At 35.0% G+C, this 25,763-nt stretch overlaps 3 protein-coding genes across 5 annotated transcripts; all 3 read left to right on the top strand.

Moving 5' to 3' along the window:
• The first annotated feature begins 1,177 nt into the window (after nucleotides 1-1,177).
• LOC141664376 (protein ROOT HAIR DEFECTIVE 3-like) lies at nucleotides 1,178-11,472 on the top strand. 3 transcript variants are annotated; one of them, XM_074470313.1, is made up of 24 exons: nucleotides 1,178-1,354; nucleotides 2,386-2,457; nucleotides 2,580-2,729; nucleotides 3,082-3,148; nucleotides 3,231-3,333; nucleotides 4,066-4,136; nucleotides 4,233-4,296; nucleotides 4,387-4,452; nucleotides 4,614-4,661; nucleotides 4,735-4,797; nucleotides 4,901-4,957; nucleotides 5,660-5,818; nucleotides 5,905-5,973; nucleotides 6,056-6,147; nucleotides 7,181-7,259; nucleotides 7,365-7,530; nucleotides 8,148-8,272; nucleotides 8,631-8,893; nucleotides 9,015-9,111; nucleotides 9,203-9,364; nucleotides 9,839-9,943; nucleotides 10,038-10,132; nucleotides 10,291-10,387; nucleotides 10,807-11,472. In XM_074470313.1, exons 2-24 carry the CDS (start codon nucleotides 2,445-2,447, stop codon nucleotides 11,044-11,046), a joined length of 2,451 nt encoding a protein of 816 aa, XP_074326414.1. In that variant the 5' UTR covers nucleotides 1,178-1,354; nucleotides 2,386-2,444; the 3' UTR covers nucleotides 11,047-11,472. The 3 variants fall into 3 exon arrangements, with proteins under 3 accessions (XP_074326414.1, XP_074326417.1, XP_074326415.1); XM_074470316.1 differs by lacking the exon at nucleotides 2,386-2,457 and adding an exon at nucleotides 1,466-1,508; XM_074470314.1 differs by lacking the exon at nucleotides 2,386-2,457.
• A 3,898-nt stretch (nucleotides 11,473-15,370) lies between these two features.
• On the top strand, nucleotides 15,371-19,706 carry LOC141663679 (protein HOTHEAD-like). The gene is made up of 6 exons (XM_074469470.1): nucleotides 15,371-15,611; nucleotides 16,311-16,704; nucleotides 17,726-18,036; nucleotides 18,177-18,562; nucleotides 18,769-19,334; nucleotides 19,453-19,706. Exons 1-6 carry the CDS (start codon nucleotides 15,536-15,538, stop codon nucleotides 19,505-19,507), a joined length of 1,788 nt encoding a protein of 595 aa, XP_074325571.1. The 5' UTR covers nucleotides 15,371-15,535; the 3' UTR covers nucleotides 19,508-19,706.
• A 1,846-nt stretch (nucleotides 19,707-21,552) lies between these two features.
• Nucleotides 21,553-22,690, top strand: LOC141667136 (NDR1/HIN1-like protein 13). Its single transcript, XM_074473512.1, has one exon. The coding sequence runs from the start codon at nucleotides 21,763-21,765 to the stop codon at nucleotides 22,519-22,521; it is 759 nt and encodes a 252-aa protein (XP_074329613.1). The 5' UTR covers nucleotides 21,553-21,762; the 3' UTR covers nucleotides 22,522-22,690.
• Nucleotides 22,691-25,763: the final 3,073 nt, after the last annotated feature.

The following is a 25,763-nucleotide window of genomic DNA, read 5'->3' as shown; positions in this document are numbered from 1 at the left end:
GACGACTGGCGGGTCTGCGAAGCAGCACCCGCCAATAATTCGTTTTTTGGTTCAGTGAAATCTGTCATCAGTATCTCCATACTCGTGTCGTGGGCCTGATTTGTAAGTGTAACAGTATTGTGGACAGGGTTCATTCTACGTCTTTTTGAGTCCAAAACATTTAACTCAGCAATATCCGACCCATTAGTGTTTCCCTCCAAACTTAAACTTGAATTTTGTATGAATATTTGACGAGGTATATTATGATTTATCTTCCCCGGCATTTCAGTGATTTCACCTTCCATTTCTCCCCGAGTTGTCATGTTTCCCTGTGAACCGTATCCTGAACTGGCGCTAGTTTGTTGAACCAACGCATTTTTTACAGGATTGTGCGTACTCACAGTTACATCGCCTCTCCCCCCATAATTATTCGCCTGAGAAACACCACCACTACGAAGCCACTTTGATCTCATTGTATGGGTTTTCCTCCTTGAATCTGCACGAAGCCAGGCTCCATATGGTTTCTCAATTTTCTCCATTGGAGTATCAAAAACTCTGTCACAAACCTTTCACCATGACCGATCATTCCGCAAATGAAACAAAAGGTGGGAATAGCTTCATACTGGAAATTAACCCAACACCATTCCTTTTCTGATTTCCTGAACTTCGTTCTCCGTTTAATATGGTTATCTAGTGACAAAGTTACTCGAATCCTTAGGTACTCTCTCTAGACTCCCACAAAATTATTGGGATCTCCATCAACATATGTACCAATGTAGTTACCAGTATCAGTAGCCACTTGTTGTGACATGAATCCTGCAGACATATCGTGTAGCTGAACCCATAAATCAATCTTATTAATCTCCAGTGTTCTAGGGTTGTCTCCATCTTTTAATTGTTCCATTACCACATGAAAACGGCCAAACGACCAGGGGCTCCCTTCCATGACTCTCCTGATATCCATTTCATGATAGAATTGGAAAAGAAACCTGTTATAATCCATTTGTTTAACATACAATCCTCTTCCCGGACGCCATAGAGATACCATGGCTTGGAAATCTATATAAGAGTCAATAAAAAAACTTTCAACCTAGTATGTGGTCTCCGAGATCTCCGATAAAGACGTCCGTATAATTTTTTTTTAAAATTATAAAATAAATATATGTGCACCTGCACACTGCCTAATTTTCCCAGCTAAGGGTAGCAGCAGTCAATTCGAAAGAACGAGCGAATGTTTGTATGTTAATTTATCCTACAGCCCACCACACCGCCCCGCACCACTTTTAGTCGCTCTTTTTTCATTCCAAGGATCATCATCATCATATATTTTCCCTCATTTTCTTCGACCAATCAAACAAGTTTTATACTCCTATGGGTATGATCAACTCTCCTCATCAACATTCTTCCACATATCTCATCTTTGGTTTTACTTGATTTTGCTTTGTTGATTGCTGCTTTTCACCACTTCTATTTTTTTAATATGCAGTGAATATACATATATGCTTGTTATATAACTTAACTGCCATTTAGTAAGTTTTGTTTTTTTGATTGATTGATTTCTTCTGATTAGATGTTGCTTTTAGGGTTTTCTAGTGTTCTTTTTTTTGTATTGTAATTGACTAGATCAGGGTTTAGTTTTTGGTTGTGTTTGATTTTGGTTTGGGATGCTTATTCAAGTGATTAATTCTACTGTTTTGATTAGTAATATTGGATGATAGATGGCAGATTGAGAGCAATTAGATACTATAGTTTACATAGAACAACTTAGGTTGGTTTGCCTCTTTTCTTTTTTCGAAATGGGGATACGAGGGGGGGAGGGTCAAGTAGACAAGGTTTGAGATTTTGATCGTTTTGTATATACTTTAACTTGCCAACCTAATTTACAGAACAAAGGCAATTTAAAATGTTCTTGTAAGATATATTTAGGATATATAGTTCTATAGCTTATCGGACAGTTGTATTGGAACTAATATGATGCTAATTATATTTCCAAGCATGTCTTCATGGGCGGCAATGTCAAGTCATTGGGTCGGCTTGTTTCAAGCATGCTAAAATGTTGGATTATCCCGAACCGCCCGAATATTAAGGAGTCAATTTGGTCGACTTAAACTTGACATGTTTGACACCTGACTTGTTAACTCGAAATGATGCTACTTAAATTCCTATTTTTCCAAAATGACACGTCTGACTCGATATTCAATCATTATAATGGAAAATATGATTTGTTTAACCTATATTTTAAGATTGAAAATAACATTTAGTGAAGAACTACATCACACGTCTGTAAATTAATAATCATTTTCTAAAAAATGTATTTCTGGGGGGCACTTTCATGTTGACCCAAAATTCACCAGAATCCTAGATCTTCAGCCCTAATTCATATTTAATCCTGTCGGGATTGTTTAGGTTTCTCGGTCGTGTTGAATATTGACATCCCTGGTTCATCCCAAAACAGCAGAAGATAAATGGACTGTGAAAGTATTTTGTCTTGTATTAAATTTATTTTAACTAAATTTAAAGTTTCGATTGATATCGCATGTATGATAACTCTGTGATGAGTACAAACAAAGCGGTGGTACAAAAATTATAATCTTTTTCAGGGAAGGATGGTGAATGTTGCTCCACTCACCTCATAGACGGGGATGGCACTTTCAACGCTTCTGGACTTGAAAATTTTATGAAGGAAGTGAAGCTGTCTGATTGTGGACTTTCATATGCTGTAGTATCGATCATGGGCCCCCAAAGTAGTGGTATGTCTCATTTTTTGAACAAGTAGACACATGCTGTCCACAACAATATTTACATTTGAAGGTAAATAGTCTATGAAACCTAGGATTATACAGTTGATGTCACTTTGGATCAGTGCATTTTCTTTTTTGCACAAGATCATTTACTTATCTTGGTACTAAATATTATACCGTTTTTGCCACCTCCGTGTCGGAGTGTACATTTAGTTTTGGCTTATGTGCTCTATTTTTGCTTGTTTCCATAAAGTAAAATGTATTTTTTGTCTTACCTTTTCAAGCATGTTTACTACAAGGATTAGTACTTATTTTAATTAGGGAAAGTCATGATTTCGCCGATTTGTATGTCTTTTTCCAGGAAAAAGTACATTACTTAATCATTTATTTCATACCAACTTCAGGGAGATGGACGCCTACAAAGGAAGGTATATATGTTAAATGTTCTACTTTGGGTCATTCTTAGCACTAATCAGTAAATAACGGTTGTCTATATTTGATCCATGTTAGGTCTCAAACCACGAAAGGTATATGGATGGCAAGATGTGCTGGAATTGAGCCTTGTACCATTGTGATGGATCTGGAGGGCACTGATGGAAGAGAACGAGGAGAGGTGCAATTTATGTCCTGTGTTATTTGCTTATAAATTTTGATGCAACTCCTATATATGTTCCTGTGTTAATATTTTTATCATTTTATCATAATGTCCCACCAATAATTGGAATTCATCTGTCACATTATAAATAGTTAAATACATATTTGTATCCTTATAACTCATAAGTTGCATTGTACTTGTCATGCAGCATTATATCCCTTTTAGACTTGTATATATATAATAAGAATATAGAGCAAATTAGCAATCATTGCAGGCTGTGCAACATGTATTCCCCTACAAAATCTGTGCATTGGTGTCAGCATCAGTAGTTATGGTATATTTCACATTTAAGCTACACGATTTCTAGCTTCTGTATCTACTTCTCACTCTCGAGTTAGCGTACAAGTATACAACTGCCTTTTATACTTACTCGTCTGATGTTTGTTCAGCCTCATCCGGTCTTAGTGACAGTAAATCGTTGATCTGTCACATTATCTACTGATCCCTGTATTCTTATCTTTTATCAACATAGTGACAGACTATCTGTTTTCTTTAACAATATATTGTTTTTTTAATAATCTGAATTTTTTTTAGGATCAATATTAAATTTTAAGATACTTATTGACTGATCTCAAATTGATTTGCTTCTTTTATGGTGAATCATAGCTAACTTCAACCTGCTACTTAGAATCTTTCAGCTATGGATAAAGTATAAATGTTTAGTTAACTTTTTGAACCTTTTTGTAACAGGATGATACAGCATTTGAAAAGCAAAGTGCCCTCTTCGCCCTTGCTGTTTCAGATATTGTGCTAATAAATATGTATGTATTATCTGGAGTCGGCAAACTATAAAATACTGGATCTACTTTATATTATATATTCATTCATGGTTTCGGTCCTCATCTTTTAAATCTTAGGTGGTGTCATGACATAGGACGGGAGCAGGCAGCAAACAAGCCACTCTTGAAGACCGTCTTTCAGGTGATAATACTATAGTTGAGCTCTATATTTTAGGTTGCAGATGCATCACAGGGTTGACGACTTTACGTGACTTATGATGATCATTTACAGGTCATGATGAGATTGTTCAGTCCTCGTAAAACAACTTTGATGTTTGTCATACGTGATAAAACAAGGGTGAGGTTTCTCTCTACCTCATATGTTATGCTATGTCTTGTATTACTCGATATATTCCAAGGTTGTGTTTGTTCATTAAATCTGTGCACTAGTATGTGAACCTGATTATTCTGACAATCATCGTAAGCTGACCAGATAATTCTTAATGTTTTCATTGTTAGACACCTTTGGAAAATTTGGAGCCTGTTTTAAGAGAAGATATACAGAAGGTAACCTGTGTTATTATTTTTATATTTTCTAATTCTTAATATTGTTGATTATCTAATTATTCCTTCATTGTAGATATGGGATTCTGTTCCCAAGCCAGAAGCCCACAAGGAAACCCCATTAAGCGCATTTTTCAATGTAAGTACCTTTGCTGACTACTGGCATGTGAATGACCATGATGTACTGATAATTAAGATATAAGTTATTATACTCATAGATGTTGTTTGGTTGCATTTCCTAGGTTGAAGTTCTGGCTCTTTCTAGTTACGAAGAGAAGGAAGAACAATTTAAAGAGCAGGTATTTTTAGAAATTGAACACTTATTTCTTTATCTCTGTGTTGCAGAATACAATATCTAGACATCTGTTTTCTTTATAGAATGAGTGATGAGCTTAATTTGATCAGCAAGATTGCGTTTTCCTGTAAGAGAATTAAATATTTTGTAGCTACGTAATTTATCATGTTCATGGTTTCTTTTCTTTCAGCTTTTCAATATAGTTATAAGTTTAATTTACTTGATAACTTCACGATTTATATTGTCAGACGTGTATAATCACAGACAACATGTTATATTTTTCCAGGCATGTTGAAAAGCATCATATATGATATGACAACTGGATTCATAACCGATAACCAAAATGATAGGGTATAATTAGTATAAAACTTGGATGACAAAATAAACTATGGTGGGGCTGAAAGAACTGATCTTAAAAAAGGCGAGAAGATTATGAAGTGGCAAGGACTGTCTGGATATATTTATATCATATGATTTATGCCAATATATTCTCTAGCTATGAACCAGGTAGATGAAGGATGTCTAATATGCACAAGGGTACTTTATATCAACAATTCAAAAGAAAATTGTGTCTCTACCATCTCGATTTATGCAAGATTAAAATTTTCATGTTTGATACGATGAGATTCTTAATTTGCAGAAAAGAAATTATTTTTAATATGAATAATTAAATTTCAAGTTATGTCCTCAATCTGTACAAATGAAGGTTGCTAGCTTAAGGCAGCGATTCAACCAGTCTATAGCACCTGGTGGACTTGCTGGAGACAGGAGCGGTGTGGTTCCTGCTTCAGGGTTTTCTTTCAGTTCACAAGAAATCTGGAGGGTCATTAAAGAGAACAAGGATCTTGACCTGCCTGCTCACAAAGTAAGATGTCAAGATATATCTGTCAACAAGAATCATTACCTTAAGGCTTAGCTCTTCCTCATGTTGTGCCATTAATATATAAATAGGTCATGGTTGCAACTGTACGTTGTGAAGAGATTGCCAATGAAAAATATTCTTCTTTTATCGCAAATAAGGTAACTTGTCTTGGTATTTATCATAACGTAATTTACTTTTGTATATTAGCTGTGTGTGATAAGAATTATTTGATCACTGCAGGACTGGTCTGAAGTGGAACAGGTTGTGCAGTCACATCCTGTACAAAGCTTTGGCAGGAAACTTAGTTCAATTCTTGACACCTGTCTATCAGAGTAAGTATATCTATATTAGTCTATCCATATATTGTATCATCTTATCAATGCACATGTAACCATCTCAATTAACTTTGAGGAGCATATTGTGTGATGCTAAAGCCACATAGGATTATCTTTTAGTGGCGAGCATAGGTCAAGAAGTCTACTCATGACAGTAGTGTATGTTGTAAAGATCGGAATCGACCTTATAAGCAACCTTGTAGATTAAATCCGGAAATTGGCGAATACTGGATTGCGTGTTAGTTCATTTTAATACATATATTATAATTTTTATATTTAACTTCTGTAGATGGTTTCAAAAAAAATAAAAATAAATAACTTCTGTATATATATTTGTTCTCATAATTAAAACCTATTAATATAAAAGATTAGATAACCCAGTAATTGAGAGCTTGATACTGAACATTGCTCTTTATAACTTATACAAAAAGGTTTCTGTTTATTATTTCCCAGCCACAGATTTTTTTCCAATAACTTTAAAATAGAGTTTCTGTTAATGTCAGATTTAACAAAATAGCAATAATGCAATAGAGTTTCAATAACGCAGATTTTACAAAATAGCAATAATGATAATTTGTAAAATTATTTAGTTGTGTTTCAACATCCTAAACAAATTAATTAAAGACCTCCGGAATCATACATGGCCTGTCTTGAAAGAACCATTTCATTATTGACTTCCTATCAGAGAAGAATCATTCACTATAAAGTTCCATCACGGAATTACTACTTTCTTCTGTTTTTTCTTTGCCACCTCTTTTAAAAGTCGATGGCCCTGTTACAGGCTGGAATTGGAGTATTGACTTGTTTAAAACACTGGTTATGATTGATAGGAAGAAGGAAACAAGTACTAAATTTTTGTAGTTGAAAATAAATCATGATATCTATATTAATAAGATTCAGTTCTTTTCTTCGCATACTCCACATGTAGCACATAGTATCGATCTTGTAATTTTATCTACTGTTTTTTTTAAATTTTCCTATTCTATTCAAAATTATATTGTGTATTACGAGAAATATTTTCCCTCCCCAGATATGATGCAGAAGCTACATATTTTGAAGGCGGCGTTAGGTCTTCAAAGAGAAAGCAATTGGAAGATAAATTGCTGCAGGTATATGTATATATAATTCGTGGGTACTTAAATGCGCATTAAGTTTCTTTGACATATGGTGTACGTGGTTTCATGGTCTTATCCAACTTCTTTTTGATTCATCAGCTTGTTCAACCAGCCTACCAATCCATGCTTGGACATATTCGATCTAGAACACTAGACAAGTTTAAAGATGCATTTGAAAATGCTTTGAAAGGAGGACAAGGGTTTGCTGATGCCGCTCGGGACTCCATCAAGTTGTTTATGAATCTTTTTGATGACGAGAGTACAGGTATATAACTGTATTATTTTCAGTCAATTTTAGTATTATTTTTTAATTCGGTTGTACAAATGCCACTGCAGTTATTTTCAAACTAATATCACTTTTACGTGTACAACTTTGTCCTACTGCATCTGGAATTGTGTTAAATCACTCAAATTAAGTTTGAAATGGAGCAAAAAACTTTATGAAGTTAATCTTTGAGTCTCCCCTTTCTCTTAAATTTTGCAAGTTTGGTCAGGGTAGACGGATCATGTTACAGAAATGATATGTTGGTGCGCTTAGTAGTTGGATCAAATAAATATTAAACTTCGCAAGTGTGCTCGTAATTGGACTGTAAATTACAAAGATCTTATGGATCATTTTATAAGTTCAAGTTATGAAACATGAACGAGCATTTAATCGATCAAAACAATTTAAATCCGAGTAAAAATGGATATTTTGGTCATTAAATCACCTTTGACAATTAAAAAGTAAGATGTAATAAAATACTTAGGAAGAACTGACGGAAGCAATAGCATCATAGCACCAAAAGATAAAAACATAGAGATGTTGACTTGCTGGGAAGACATTAAAACCATAGCAACGCTCACTAAATCCGCGGGCTTCCAAACCCATTAACTTTGCAGATGCCATCATAAAGCAGGCGAATTGGCAATCTACAAAAGTAAGAGACAAGCTTCGACGTGATATAGATGCACATGTCGCTGCAGTTCGTACTTCAGAGCTGTCTGAGCTTACCACAACATATGAGGTATTTAGTTCTTGTAACTGGACCTTCGGTATTTTTGCATCATTATTGTACAACGTATCTAGGGCATGTGTAATGCTTAACAGACAGCAGTATTTATTTACCTAGTAAATAGTTTGAATGCAAAATGCTATATAAAGGGGACATGAATTGTTGTGAATAGTTTGTATCATGTATTCTGGAACTTGTAATATTCAAAAGGTTGGCAAATTATCACAAAAGTTTTGTTATTTTATATGATTGATATGTGGCTAGTCAAATGTTCCAACTTAAAAAATGATAGTAATTAAAGAAGTGGAGCACATTGTTCTTCATTTTTTTGTCACATGGGCCTGACATCTGATGTGATCTTCTGGTGCAGAAAAAATTATGTGAGGCATTATCAGCCCCTGTGGAAGCACTTTTAGACGGTGCTAGTGATGAAACCTGGCCTGCAATAAGAGAACTTCTTCAGCGCGAGTCTGAAATAGCCATATCTGGTTTTTCTAGCGCACTATCTGGATTTGAAATGGACGAACAAGATAAGAATAATATGCTATCTGGTTTGGAGGATTATGCAAGAGGAATTGTTGAAGGGAAGGCGAAAGAAGAAGCTGGGAGGGTAATGATCCGTATGAAAGACCGGTATTACTTCTTGCAATATCCGAATTTCTTTATTATTTATTCAATTGGAATTCAGCAATTGGTTTTTTATAATTTTTGGTATGACCTTTCAATCATGGGGATTGGCTTTAAACTTCCTCAGGTTCACAACACTATTCAGCCAAGATTCCGATTCAATGCCACGGGTCTGGACAGGAAAAGAAGACATTCGGGCAATTACCAAAACAGCCCGCTCTGCTGTATGAGATAAACTTGATGCATAATCTCTATTTTTTTTTGTTGTAAACAATTTCAGTTAGATTCTTAATTTATATCTCTACTTCATTTCAGTCTTTGAAGATGTTGTCAGTTATGGCTGCAATACGTTTGGAAAAATGCACTGATAGTATTGAAAACACCCTGTCACTTGCTTTAGTCGATATGAGCAGTGGTTCTGCGGCAAATAAGGCCACCTGCTCACTTGATGCACTGGCTTCAAGCACTTGGGAAGAGGTAAACTATTACACACAAAAATATTTTGCTCTTATTGAGGGCTTGATTTTGATTTTGCACGGAGTTCCTAGTTTTATAGGAACACATAAGAGGAATATAAGCTTCTAATTGTCATCGGGACATAATGTTGGTACTTGATCAAATATATATATCTCTATCCTACAGTTCAGTGACTGCTTTGATTACTTTAGACATTCTGGTTTTTACCGGTAGAGAACTTTTTGCTAAAGGTACCCTCTACCTTGTGGGCGAGTGGTTTCAAACCTTAGTACTAGACATGCATGGGTTTGTGTTACGAAAATAACTATTCTACAATACAATTTAAATGTCTAGTTATTAATCAGGCCAATGACAGCTATGCCTGCTTTCGTGTTCCTGCACACAAATGCTAAAACTGAAACCTACAAGGGCATTGCATGATGACTTATTTCCACTCTGCTGCACCTACTTATTCTCCTAATTCTGTTGACTCAGATTCCGGCATCAAAAACATTGATTACTCCTGTACAATGCAAATCTTTATGGAGGCAATTCAAGACAGAGACAGAGTACACAGTTACTCAAGCCATTGCTGCCCAGGCATGCTTTTTGATTTTGAAATTGAAAAGATCATCCATCTTACCCTTCTGAATTCAGTATTACTGATTGTTCTTCTTTATCCTTTGACTTTCAGGAAGCTAGCAAGCGTAGTAACAACTGGTTACCACCTCCATGGGCTATTGTGGCCATGATTTTGTTAGGATTCAATGAATTTATGACACTTTTGAGGTATGCATGTCATATAATTCTCTTTTGTTCCGTGTAACCTTTTTTTCTCTTCCTGCTCTCGGGGCTACTTGTTAGGATGGTATTGCAGTTGTAATTGTACCATTATCAAGTACTAGTTATTACAATGCTCACTCCACATTATTTTCTTCTAATGGCAGGAATCCTTTGTGGCTCCTTGTCATCTTTGTTGGTTATCTACTTTCCAAAGCCCTATGGGTGCAACTAGACATCTCGGGCGAATTCCGTAATGGCGCTGTAAGTGTTTAAAGTATATTAAGTATTTTAAATACTAGTAGTATAGGGAGAAAGTATAAAGGGCATAAAAGAGCCAGTTTCAGATTCGAAAGTTTAAAAGTATTCTTAGATTTAGTTTGAAAGTAATATTAAAAATTGGCCATCTAAAATGGCCCCAGATATGTCCAACAATTATGATATGCCCAGAGATATCCTCCTTAGTCTAGTACATGGGAAAAAGAAACAACTATATTCTACATTCAAATTACTTTCGGTATTAAAGTTCTGGGTCAGGAATCAGGATAGTATTTTGTGCAGTCTGAGTAAAGAGTTGAAGAGGCTATCAGCACTTCTAACCAACTATGAATTGCTTTTAACTGTTTATATGCCAAAAATTATATAATTTCTTAGATTTTCTGTCAAAATGTGCATCGTTGCAGCTTCCTGCGCTTCTGTCTTTATCTACCAAGTTCCTTCCTACTGTAATGAACCTTCTCAAGAAATTAGCAGAGCAGGGCCAGTTGCCTACAACTAATAATAATCAAAGAAACCCCTCAATAGCAGCAAACAGTTTTCATAGTGATAGTACTGGCATATCATCAAGCGAGTCATCCGAGGTGATCAGTTCAGATAATGGAACTGAATACTCAAGCCCAGCAGTAAATGATAAGACTCAGTAAAACTCTGCAGCATTTGGCGTATTTGATGCTGGGTTTCTGCATGTTTAGCAAGATGATATCATAGTCGTGGGTTGAAGTCAAAATCTTCAACATGATAGATACCACACATGACTAGTTTTTATGTACGTGGCCATACATCAGGGCTATTGTTTGTTGTGTAAAAGCCCACTATAGAAAATTCTTTTATTTATTTGTTTTCCAGTTTATAGGTTCTAGATTCAGATCCCTGTTGTGGTATTAGAACATGATGGTCGTTCCCTATTCTGTGGGTTGTCGATTCTGGTTTTTATCCCCAGTTTTGTTTTCTAGGAGAAGTTAATTCGATTTGATTGTGTAATATAAACTGAAACTGTAGATAAATTATACGGATGTTTTATGTATTTCCAATGAGATATGATAGTTTACTGATACTGTAGATAATTATTATACGGTTTGTATAGTGTGTGCCCATGGTATATGCCAAAAAAATGTGATTAATGAGTTGTAAAAATTTTATTGGTGGAGATTTTTGTACATATACATGCAGGGGGTTCATTATTAATGAACTCTCTATTAATTTAATTATTTGTGGACACCTAGTTAAGTACTAATTCTTAGCATTTGTTCATGGGCACACAATAAAAAAAATCTATTATTATTATATGGACCTTTAATTTATTTGTAGAGTTAACAGTCTTTGTTGTAAAAGATGGGAATAAGATATTTGAGGATTTGATTGGGATGATTTAAAATATTATTAATCGAAATTGGTTTTATAATATTATTACGTATGTAATTATTTTATTTGTTATACATGTATAATCTTGATAAATTCAAAAATATAAATATGCTAGTGATATATAAAAGTTAAAAGATTTTATTTTTGAATTTGGGGGAGCTTGTGATTTAGCTTGAAAAATGATTTTTGATCAAAATTTAATTGAGCTGCCATTTAGAGCAATTTCAATGGAGGGTGTTAAGAGGGGTGTCAACGTGACATAATGTGACTTAAGTTAGCACTTTATGGGAATCGAGAGATGTCATTGTGGTGACAAATGAGTTGGCATGAAGTGCCAATTTGGGGTGTAGGAAGTAAGATGTCAACTTCATTTGTGGTATTAATGTGATCCCAATGATATATAAAATATTATTTTTAAATATATTTCTATTAAATATCTTTTTATTGAATTAATGAAATTTGACATCTTGGGATGTCAATTATTGGAATGTTTTTTAAAAGAAGGGTGCTAAAAATGATATGAAAAAAGAGAAAATTTAAAATATAATATTATTTATTATGTGACGAAGTTGGCAACATTGGAGTTGCTCCTGGAATACTTGTTTGGTGTTTCAGTACTAAAACAAAGGACTTTAGATCGGAGTTCTAGAATACTTGTTAGGTGTTTCAGTAATAAAACAAAGGACTTTAGATTTCCTTGATTACTAGTAGGAAATTCCTCCTTGGTCTGCTTGGTGAATTTCTTATCTGTTTAAAATTCTGTGTACTTATCGAAGGGAAATTCAGTCACCTTGTGCTTGCAATACAATAATGTCAATATGACAAACATAAATTTGTCCTCAATTTATGTGGTATTGATTGTGAATTAATAAGAGCTACAGTATAGCAGTGGAGAAAGCTTGAAAGATAATCAAGTCATGAGATGCTTACAGTAGTCCAGTTTCTTAATGTGTTTAATTTGCCGTAGTGCAAAGCTGCAATGCATCAGTACTGCTATAGTTCTGGTGCTGCCGGATTCATTGATAACGTTTATGATTCAGTTAGTTTTAGCTGTTCATTTATTTATTGCTCCTACCACCTAGTTATCTATGTTAAAAATGTGTATGCAACAAGCATTAATGTGTTCTGCTTAAGTGTGAATTTCATGTTATTGGCGGGAAAACAGGGGAGTAAGGATGAAGCACTAGGAGCATGTTGTGAAAGTTCTCAATAATTCGAAAGTCAAGTGTACTTGTTATCCGTAATTAAAGCCGGAAGTTAAGATATTTGGCAAATGGTTTGATAATTGATATAATAAGATTAATACATGACCTCCTTATATGAACAATTCTTGTGCAATTTGTTTACTAGTATGTTGTTTCTGGTGCCGGAATTGATTGCGGAATGGGATGCTCGCTCAACGTCGCCGAGGAAATGTCATATCCGGCAGTTAAAGGCGTGTTGTCCTTGAAATTGTGTCTCTGCAGACATAGTAATCAATTTCACGAGGCCTATTTATAAAAACTGTTGCCTTCTCGTTGGGAAAGTATGGTCGCCAACTTAATTTCCTGTGACAATTTTTTTATTTATACGTTTATCACAGACCAACCTGATTTAGTTATTTGTTCAGAAACGGTGTTATAATAACTCTCTCATCATCTACTTATATTCATCAAAATGCCATGACATAGTGCCCGTTTGGAAAATCTTAAAATAAGTAACTTATGACTTAAAATGATTAAGTGCGAAATAAGTGATAAGTTGATAAATACTTATAATAACTATAAGTGTTTGGATAAATTTACTTATAAGTCAGAATTTGTTTTATTTAAATGAATTAAAACAAATAATTATTAAATATAATTATCTTAGTTCATGAATCTTAAATTAGAAAATATTTAAAAATTTATATTTTAAAATCAAAACTTTAGAAAAAAGTGAAAAAATGAAAATAAGTTGGAAAAAAGTATGTCACTGCCAACTTTCAACTTATCAGCTTATAAATTGTAAATTCAGCTTATAAGTTGGGTCGACAAACACTCGTCGATAAGCTGTTAAGGGCTTATAAGCCACAAGTGGCTTATAAGTAGCGTGCCAAACAGGCCCATCATTTTTGCGCTTGATGATTTTATAATACTACATTTCTTCTGTATACATTAGCTGTAGAGTTGCATTTATATTGCAGATGTCTTGTCACATTCACATATTAGTTTTGAAAAATAATCTTTTCTCTCCACATTTTTGTTCTTTTATAAATAATTACACTCAAACACACACGGTACAATTTAACTTCGATAATATTCGAACCCTCGATCTTCTGTTAAGGGAATGAGAGAGATATCGTTAGATTAAAAGGTCATTGGTATGAATGGTATATTTTTACTCTCTATCTAAGCTACGAGTATGATTCATTGTTTATATTTAGAACACTTCATAGTTATGAAAAATAATCTTTTGTCTCCGCATTTTTGTTCTTTTGTTAATAATCAAAGTCACACATAGTCACGTTTTAACTTCGATAATATTCGAACTGTCGATCTTCTGTTAAAAAAGCGAGAGAGATATCGTTAGACCAAGAGATCAATTACTGCGGTAAAAGCGCGAGGAATTTGAACGACTACAAATTGGATGGAGAAATGAGAAAAGATAGTAGGTAGCAGCATGTAATATGAACATGAATGAGGAGGTATGGAGTATGTGTTGAATGTCCTTTTCTTTCAGCATTCTCCACACCTCAATCGAAATCATAAAGATTACATATCGTCTTCATCTAACTGTTCAAACCTAATTGTATTCTACTGTCCACAAAGAGATACAACTGACATTGTAAGTGGATATATAAAATATAAATTGTGTGTAAGAAAACAAATTAAAAAATTGCAGTTGCAGGTGGGATGTTTGATGCTTGGGTTAAAGTAGATGGATATGAAGTAGTTGTGATGAAGCTGGACACATACTGGATGGACCAGAAGCCAGAGAAGTTGATATAAAAATAAATATATGGTAGCCTTATGATCTGATCATTGATGGACATGTATATTACCCCCTCTCTTGCATTAACTGTTTCTACAACACTTCACCTGCATCCAATATTAAATGACAATTGCTCGATTCATCAAAACGTTTACTAAAACCGTTATCAAATGCTCAAGTGTAATATGCAATTCTACATACATATACGATTGCAAATTAAACATGATTAATGTCACGTCATGTCATTCGGGAAAGATTTTGAGAACGGATTTGAGTTATCTAGCACTATTTATATTAAATTCACTCCGTCGTCCGTTTTTTATTATCTTTCTATCTTTTCCTTACAGTTGGAGCTTCTGTCTTCTATATCCTATTCCTTTGTTCTTGTATTAATCGAAAATTAAATTAAAGATGTATGAGATAAAGGTAAAAAAAAAATTAGTATGTTTTAAGTTAGTATGGTGATTATCGGGACCGATCCAGAAATTTTCCTTTTTAACGTAATGTATCCATTAATTTCAATGTGTTGTCAAATATGTCATATCTCATAGGTGTTCTGTTGACATGCAAATTAATGAACGATGGAATAATGAATACAGCAGCATGCAAAATAATGTTTTTGGTTGCCGGTGTATGTATCCATTCAATCATTCTTACCCTAAAGTTTTTAAAAATATTTCCTATAAAATAAATCATATAAGTGTTGTATATTTATAAATACACACTCTGAAGTTGCAGAACAAGGCCAACCAAAGTGAACCAATAGCAGAGATTCAAGTAAAATCTTCTGCACTCCAAATTATTCCCTTATCCCATACGATGCCTCTGGTTTTGAGTACTTCCTCCATCATCATCAACATCTCTCTCTTTCTTCTGCTCCTCACCTCTTGTCAAGGTTATTTTCTCCTTCTCTCCCAAATTCTTCTCTGCTTGCTGTCTATACTTAATTTTGTACTTATTACACATATAACATGTCAAAATGAATGATTATAGACGGTTATTTGGTCTTGTTCAATCTGACAATCGTGTATGAGGGAATAGTTATCCAACATATAGTCTCCTGCCCGTTTGATGAACATGCACACACAGAGTATGCATGTCATAATTTGCTTTTAGTTGGTTCTAATTTATACTATGTCTTAACTTGATTTGTTATGTTAAGTAATGTATGGTACAGTTAGAAGTAGCCCCCCTGTATTTTCCAGAATACCTTTTGACCACTTTTTGTAAATTGCACATTAATAATAGCCATTCCTTTCATCAAAGATAACACTCATTAAAGCAATCAACATTCAACAATAATAAGTGCTACATGTATAAAGTTGACAGGTTTATAGAGGTGTGTATTTAAAAATACCTTAAAAAAGGGCCTTCTTTTGTATAGCTTTATTCGAAACCTTAAAAACCTTCCACTGTATAGTAAAAATGTGGTTAGCTTATATTTATTGCATTCGGTGGTCACATACCTATTGATATTAATGCAGTGCTGTACAAATTTTCTTGAAAGCAAATTCAGATTTTAACAAAAAAAAATCAATATTATCCCGAAAAATGCAATAATAATTTAAATATAATTAATATTTGGGTTATGCAGGGAAGACAACTAATTACTGGGATGATGAATACCCATTCATCAGATACGCAAGTTCTTTCTCGCAACCGCCGTCACCGGTGTCGTCTTCGGCATCAACAAGTGTTGAAGAAAAGGCCTATGACTACATAATAGTAGGTGGTGGCACGGTGGGATGTCCATTGGCTGCTACATTGTCACAGAACTTGAGTGTTCTGTTATTAGAAAGAGGTGGAGTGCCATTTGCAAACCCGAATGTTTCGTTTTTGCAGAACTTTCATATTTCTATAGCAGACATTTCTCCAACTTCTGCTTCGCAATTCTTTTTGTCTTCCGATGGAGTTTTTAATGCCAGGGCTAGAGTTTTGGGTGGAGGCACTTGCATCAATGCTGGTTTCTACACCAGACCAAGCGCAAGGTACTTGTACAAGGAATTACAGTTTTGTTACTAATTTTCATTATTTTCAACGACTGTAATTTTGTTTCCATGCTTGTACTTATTATGGTTACTGCACTATACGAACAGGAATAGAGCGTATGATCTGCATACATTTCAAACGATCTCTTGATATACTTTAGTAATGCAGTGTTTTGTTGCAAGGTCATTATCTGAGTTTTCTAGATAGCATGAGTTAACTAGGATATTAAAAACAACATGGAGTAATGAACGTCTTGTCAATGATTAGTGGGGTAAGACGACATTTAATACATGTGAAAGATATAAGACAAGTAAAGAGCTGGATCCTACCTTGTGCTAATTTTGTTAGTGATAAATGTTGGATAAGTGTGGTCCTGAATCAAAGTCAAGTGTCCCTCTTCCTAATCTACCTTTGATGAGAGGAGATCCTGTAGAGAGATTAGGTAGATTGGAAGCGGAACATACATTTATGGTAGCCATGTTATTTTTTATCCATCAAACAAAATTGTCTCTTGTCCCAAATTACCTCATTGACATGAATTTAAATAACTGCAAATGTTCTAATCTCTGCTCTTCGCAAGGTATAAGCATATCCATGTCTTCCTCACAGTTCACCGGTTGCACAGTTTTTGCTAGTTCGAAAATCTGTTTGCCTACTCATAACCTACTTTAATTACTATTTTTCGGGTATGTTTATGTTGGATAATATATGTACTGTAATTTTGTTGTTTTTCATTTTTTTAATTAGACAAAAATTTGTAATCCATTGTTACCAACTCTTTATATTAGTTTGCTTGTTCTGTGTGGTTCAAGTCTGCTCATATGAGCTATATCAGTATAATTGTTATGACAGCTAACAATCGGCACGGTAGTATTGGAGCATTGTTATATAATTTATGTGCTGGTAATGATTAAACGGTGATGCATAAGATAGTGACAGCTTACTCGTTCACAAAAATGTACACGTAGAAACTAGCCTTTTCTTGTTTTAAGTCTGTAGATAAATGTGTTGGGCTTGCAGGGATATCAGAAGGTTAAATTTGGATGCAAAACTGGTGAATGAGTCGTATCCGTGGATTGAAGATCAGATAGTTCACAGGCCTAAGCTGTCTCCTTGGCAGGGAGCGGTGAAGGATGGACTATTGGATGTTGGGATTTCACCTGATAACGGATTCACCTATGATCATTTATACGGAACCAAGGTTGGTGGAACCATCTTTGACAGATTTGGGCGTCGTCGCACAGCTGTAGAACTACTTCGATCAGCCAATGCAGAAAAACTTGATGTTTTGATTCATGCAACAGCGCAAAAGATCTTGTTTGACACAACAGGTAATTAGAGTGCCTTAGAATCATGCATGTCCTGTTGTTTGGCTTGGTCCTCTGTAAATCTAGTAATTAGTTACACTAGCAAGTTAAGTTATTGGCATCCTTCAACAAGAAGTTCATCGATTGTTCTTTCTGAAATACAGGGAAGAAGCCCAGGGCTATTGGAGTTGTATTCAAAGATGAAACTGGGAAGCAGCATCAAGCATTTCTATCAAGGAGGCAGGGAAGTGAAATTATAGTGACATCTGGAGCGATTGGAAGCCCTCAACTTCTACTACTCAGTGGCATTGGACCAAGGAACGATCTTAAAAAATTAAACATCCCTGTGGTGCAAAATAATGAGTTTGTCGGGAAAGGCATGTCAGACAACCCTATGAATACGGTATTTGTGCCTTTCAATAGGCCTGTGGAGCAGACCTTGATTGAAACTGTAGGGATCACCAAGATCGGTGTCTACATTGAGGCCAGTAGTGGATTTGGGGAGTCCACTGATAATATTTCTTGCAACCATGGAATCTTATCTGCCGAGGTTAGTAGAATACACTTAATAGCTAGGAACTGTCTCAAACTTGTACTTTGGCTTGACACACACAGTACTTTTATAGAGTTGTAATATTAAATTTGGAACCTCTAGTATCTACACAGGACAACAGAGTGTGGAACTGCGTCTGCAAAACCACCAATCTTCTCACATCCCTGTTACCGACTAATTTTTTTTTTATTTGCATTTAACAGATTGGGCAGCTTTCAACCATGGCTCCAAAGCAAAGGACAAAAGACGCTATAGAAGCTTATAGAAGAAACAAACGGAACCTTCCACATGAAGTGTTTAAAGGAGGTTTTATCCTACAAAAGTTAGCCAGCCCAAAGTCAACAGGACAACTGAGCCTGACTAACACTAATGTCGATGATAACCCCCGTGTTTCCTTCAACTACTTTAGCCATCCAGGAGATCTACAACAATGTGTAGATGGTATTCGTCTTGTAGAGAAGCTTCTCGCCTCAAAACACCTTACCAACTATATGCCTGGCAAAGAATCCTTCGAGAAGCTGCTCAACTTGAGTGTCCAGGCCAATGTTAACTTTATCCCCAAACATACCAATGATACCAAGTCCGTGGAGCAATTCTGCAAGGACACTGTTATTACAATCTGGCACTACCATGGTGGATGCCATGTGGGTAAGGTGGTAAGCCCAAACTACGAGGTTCTTGGTGTGCATAGGCTCCGTGTTGTTGACGGTTCAACATTTTCCCACTCTCCAGGCACTAATCCTCAAGCCACTCTGCTGATGATGGGAAGGTAAGATGATAGTACATTTGTGAAACTATTTGGCAAATACAATGTTGGATAGCTACTTAAAGCGCTTGTTATATATATCTGCAAAATTATCATACTTATTGATCTGTGCTGACACCAGGTACATGGGATTGAAAATACTGAGACAGCGGCTAGGTAGAGAAGCTGGTATATGAAGGAATTGGTTATGGTGCAGCAATATTATCTCCTCAACCTAATTTTTAGCAAGCACTTAATTGTAGAGATAGGCTTGGCTTGCAAACTAAATTATTCAAATTTAGCTACTATCTGTTGTATTCAATTGAATTCAGATTTATGTATCACTCTAGACTACACTTGGTACTTTTAACTTGTGAATGTCACCCTGTTTGTCATCGTCATCGTCATCGTCATCGTCATCGTCATCGTCATCTATATATATACCTTGTCCTTACTGCTGCCTAGGCTTTGTCTTAAAATTTCCATAAATTTATCAACTTGCATCGTCTTCACTCTTCCGCTAACTTGTTCCTGGAGATTGAACTTAGAAACCGAATGGGTGTGCGATGTGCATTGAAGCTAGGGCATACTTTAGAGTACATTAGTACAGCAAAAAGAGATACGTATGTTTGCAACCTGGAATTAGTAACACTTAAAAAGGTAAAATTACTATTGACTAGAGCTTTATGTTATCAGACCCATTGACAAAATAACCACCTTTTTTCATTTGTTTGACAAATTAACTAATCGAGTTTTTCTGATTAGTGGAAACTAAATTTTAGGAAAAGTGCATATCATTGGAGTAGTAAACACCGGGTTAATTTCGATCTGCAATATAAGTTTTTGAGGATAAATTAAGATGCTTTATACTATTAAATAATGAGTCCGGTTAAAAGAATCGGTTGCTTTAAAAATCGTATCACAAAAAGTTTGTGCGAAATTATATGCGATACCGATTGCAAGTATGAAGAATTTCCCTTACATAATAAAACTAGTGTAATAGAGTAATAAAATTACAGATAGCACATGGGTAGCGTATTGTTTTGTTTATTTTTTTTTAGAAATGAGAGGCGAAACTAGGTAATGAACTGTAATGGGGCCGTGGGCCGAAAGCTACTTAAGATCCAGATCTAGCAATGTGTCCATTACGTATGTAGTCCGTATATAAGTTGAAAACTGAACGTTGAGAAAGACACGGGTGGTGGTAGAAATAAGATGGGGAGGTATCAGTTTCACACGTGGGGTGGGGGGCAACAGCAGAGCTCCAACTTGTGTGTAAAGGGGGGTGAGGTGGAGACATCTCTCGCTGGTAACGTAAACTCGTAACGGAGCCCCACCCCTTCGTTGTTAGTGTCAGCTCCACTACCTACTCTCTGTCTCACCGCCTCCTCCTACCTTCCTAATCACTTCCGTCCGTCCGCCCCATTTCTTTTCTCAATACAATACTTTCCTCCTTTTTTTTTTTTAGTGTTTCCAGATTTTGTTCCCAAATTATGATAGATTTTGTTGTGAGGAGCACACTCTAAACATAAATCTTAATGACTCTCCCTAAGGAGGAGATTTGGTTAATTTATTCATTTCTTTTTTATATCTAGCCATTTTTGAATAAATAAAATACTTCCTCTAATTCATAATATAGCACGTTTGACTTTTTATGTATATTTTAAATGTATATCTAAAATATTTTTTAATTCTTTTTTAATTAAAATAACTATGTTTGATTAAATTTTTTTAAAAAAATATATGTTATATTTTAATTTAGAAAGAAAATTAAAAAAATATTAATTCTAATTATATTTTCGAACCTCTTAAAAATACATGAAAAAAAGTCAACCACTCTATATAAAGGAGAGAGAGTAGTAAAGAAAGAGTAATTTATCAAAACTTATAATTTTATATTGAAGTAAACAAGTTATTAATTTTCTTTTCGAAAAACAAATAATTTATTTTAATTTTCACCAATTAATAATTTATCAAAACAGCATGTAGGATACTTTATTCTTTTTCAAAATCCACGAGCTGGACCTAACCCAGTTCTATTTTTCGGTCGACCTAACAATAACAGTATAACATATAGGAGCACACAACTTATTTAATCCAGATTTATTAAACTAATTATTAACTACTAATACTCATGATTAAGTAGACTAACCAGAGAGAGAGGGAAGAATAAAACCAAAAAGTTGACAGTAATATACACCTGTCACTGATAGGCATGATTAAAACGGGGTAATGAAGGAACCGCGTAATTAAATTAAGCAATTAATCGTTGTTGTTATGTATCCATCATCACTCTCTTTCCATTTCATCTCAGATTCGCCCTTTTTCTCATTCTTCCTCTGTACTTCGTCTCTCTCTCTCTCTCGTATAATTACAATTCATTCACTAACACACACCATCACCATATATAAAAACACACACTAATCACTCCATTCATAATCCACAAAAAAACATGGCAGATAGAGTATTCCCATCCAAACCTCCCGCTGCAACTAACGGCACCGCCACCGGCCCTCCCTCTGCCAATCCAGCTTTTCCGGCAACAAAAGCGCAGCAATTCACGGCCACGCGCCCAGCCTACCGTCCCACACCTTACCACAACCGTCGCCGCCGTAGCTTCTGCTGCCGCTGCTGCCTCTGGACAACTCTCCTCATCGTAATCCTCATCACACTCGCTGCAATTTTCGGCGCCATCGTCTACGTCATCTACCGGCCCCACCGCCCCTCATTCTCCGTCTCATCTCTTCACGTCAATCAATTCAATCTCTCTTCCTCATCTCACCTCACTTCTAGATTCAACCTCACTGTAAAAGCTCGCAATCCGAACAAAAAAATCACTTACTTTTTCAATCCAATCGCTATCAAAATCATCTCTAACGGCGTCACGGTTGGTACCGGAACTATACCTGCCTTCAATCAGGGAAAGAAGAACACAACTACACTGAAGTCAACGGTGTCAGCTAAGAGTCAAAGTGTTGATGCCGAGTCGTTGAATTTGAAGAGTAAGAAGAGTGTAGTGTTGAAGGTACAGATGGATACGAAGCTGAAAGTGAAGATCGCGGGAACGAAGACGAAGAAGATCAGAATTAGAGTGAAATGTGACGGAATTAAAGCTAATTTGCCGACTGGAAAAACAGCGACGGTTGCGAACACGGCGAATGTTAAGTGTAAGGTGGATCTGAGGTTTAAGATCTGGAAGATTACGATATGATGGAGGATTATTAAAGGTGTGAAATTGTTTTTTTTTTTTTTTTTTTAATTTTGTGGATCTTTTATAAATACACATTTGAATGTAATTTTGATAATATGTTACTACTATATCATATGGATTCGTTTATTTTTTAGTGATTCATGTATAATATAAGTAAGGTTGCATTGTATGCCTAGTAACTTGGGAGGGTGAAAGATTTGAAACAATTAAGTACAACATTTGTTTTGCTTCCCTTTAGAACACTACAATTGAATGATTAAGTTTGAAGCGATAATGCGATACAAATGGCGATTGATCGGTGATTTGTGCAGGGATTTTTGTGCTTCTATTACTTTTAGCAGTGTTACTTGTTGGCATCGTTTCAGGCATTGTTTGTAATGCATATCAGTGTATCACCATTGCGATTACAAGTAGTTGGAGCTGATCTAGCATGTGTAATTGTGTATCAGCAATTCAGCATTGCGAGTTGTGACTAGTATTAGTAGAGGAACTATGAATTGATGATAGTTTAGGCATAATCACAATTGCTAGTTGTGATTACAGTTAGTCGAGGAACTATGGAATTTAGGATTAATTTAGGCAGAATCGCGCGATTTAGTTGTTAGTACAATTTATATTGAATTAATAATTGGACGGCTAAAGTTTGAATAATCGGAGAAACTCTCGTTTTTTGTCTGAATTGCAAATTTCGTAGGCAACTTGCAACACTTCAAGCAATTTGGACAATTGTATTCGGTTTGGTACTCCTCTGTTTTTTATTAACGCCGATTTTTTCACCCACTTCAATATCTAAATGAATAATTATACGCATTTTTCTAAAAAATTAAAATATATATATATATATATTATAATTTATAAAAGAAATTTTTTTATAAAGATATTTTTAATTATCGGATGAAAATACATTAAAATATATGTAAAAAGTCAAATGTCATAAAAAACAGAGGAAGAAGGGGTAGTAACATTTACTTTGATAATTTTGAGAATCCAAACAACTTATACTAAATTTAATTGTATATATACTTCATCAATCACAAAGTAACGCAGTTCCGTGTGAATATCTATTTCTAAGATACGGATCCGATTGAATCGAAAAGAAAAAGAAAATCAGTTATAAACTACAGGAAAAATTTATGGTTAAATATACTAGTGCCGACTGCCTATGTAGGTTTGGTTTTGATATTGGGTGTGCATTTATAATAGTTTAAACTTGTGTTTAGTTGGAAGAACCAAATAGTAGAAAATAAAAATGCTGTTTGGAGAGCATGGTATTGGTAGAAGACTCTTTCTCCTCACAACTAATGGCATCTTTGACAAAAACGTACCTACAAAAGGATTAACGTGATAGCACTAATATTTTAAAGAAAATTGGCATAGAATTGTACAAGTGAGATTAAGTTTGTGTAAAGTGAGGGAATCTTCTTGGTGACAATGAAGCATGGTTGGAGACATAACGTTGTTGAAATTGAAGGAGCTGTGACCTACTGCTAATCAATGTAGATTCCATCTGTTTCCGGGATTAGTACCTGTACTTTGGAAATTGACTTTTCAGTGTCGTGCTGCTCCTCTCTTTTTTTTCCCAGTATTTTAATGCTTATAAATATGGTTGCCCAATTTATTTAATAAACAAATTTTGAAGCTTAAATTTATTGCTGAAAAATGATTTTTTTGGACTAAAATATGCCGAGTTATATATTATATGTGCCATTAGTTAGTTAGTGAAAGAAAATTAAAGAACAAATAAGGAAATAATAAAAAAGGGGTTACAAGTATATAGCATAGTAATTGCTTCATTACGCTGATTTTAAATAAAAAAGTCAAATATTCGGATTCTCCTCAAAGTTGACACTTTTTATTTCTGCTTTTTTAAAAAAACAGGCTCCATCAACTTATGTTAACTCTTCACTGTCGATTAACTCTTTGCTCTAAGTTACAAATTAAAAAAAAAAAGTAAATAACATATTTGTGAGCGTATATTTTTAAAAAGCGGGCTAAATTTTTTACTCTCTTATAAAATTGGTAGTTAAAAGGAGTTGACGGGAGCTCCTTAGAATTAAAAGCTACCTAATATTTCTGAGAATATGAAAATTTATCCACTTTTATGATAATCATTGTGAATTAATCTTGTTAACTTTAAAATTATAATTTATTAACAGATTAAAATCTTTCCTCAAAACTCTAAAAAATAAAATGGAGAAAAGAAACCAATCAGGACCTACATATATATATATATATAAAAGCAGTTCCTAATAATAATATCAGGAGAGGAGAACATTTTATGTTGTATTTGGTTGAATTGAATGAATGAAAGTACTGAATGTAATAAATAAAGGAACATTTCATCTCAAATAGAATGAAATGAATCTAAAAATCAAAAATTTAAACTTTAAGCATTTTATACTTCAAATCTCATTTTATTCTATTACATTTATTTACCCCCACCAAATATAACGTTGGAATATTTATTTTGCCGATGTCTAGTAGTTCACTTTGTTATAAGAAGAACCGGTAGCTAGCATGGCCTACATCTCTATTTTTTGCATGATCTTTATACCTTCTTTATTCATGGACTACTCCACGGTGAGACAATTTTAACCGCAACAACTTACTAGCCCTAGCCTAGATCCTAATCACCTACTACAACTAAACGGGAGTAGTTAATCTTACACTCATGGCAGATTAGGAAGTGGATGATTTGCGAGTGAGACAATTTTAAATTAGTTAGCAAATGTATATAGAATTTCTGGACATCGCCTAGGCCAATCCGAGGTTGATTAGACGGCGGTAGACAAAACAAAATCTTGAGGAGAACCCCTTATTTTTCACAGGTCAAACATTTCTGGCGCTATACATTCCTTACTTGCTCCCTCCATTATTTTTGCTTTTTTAGTAGGTGTCAAAGAATTACACGCCCTTTCGTTACCACCAAATACAAGGACACGAATACTTTGTGTTTGCATCGCAGTCTTCAGCTGTCCTTCAAAGAATACGCATGCATGCATACATTACTATTACCGGGCGGGTTTGAACCGCTCATTCGGGACCGGTTCGTACGGAAACTGTAAAAAATTCGGACCGAACAGGGCCGGTTCAAACCCGCACAGCTCGGTAAATTAGGTGAACCGAACACGAATACCAATTTTTAGAACCCGGGACCGCACGAGCCCGCACGAGTCGCACGGCCAGCCAGCTCGCACATCCCGCACGAGCCCGCACAGCACGCCCGCGGGTGTGCCTCACAC

The sequence above is a fragment of the Apium graveolens genome, chromosome 6, assembly GCF_009905375.1.
Source record: "Apium graveolens cultivar Ventura chromosome 6, ASM990537v1, whole genome shotgun sequence".
Lineage (NCBI taxonomy): Eukaryota > Viridiplantae > Streptophyta > Magnoliopsida > Apiales > Apiaceae > Apium > Apium graveolens.
This window is presented reverse-complemented; position numbering and strand designations above follow the sequence as displayed.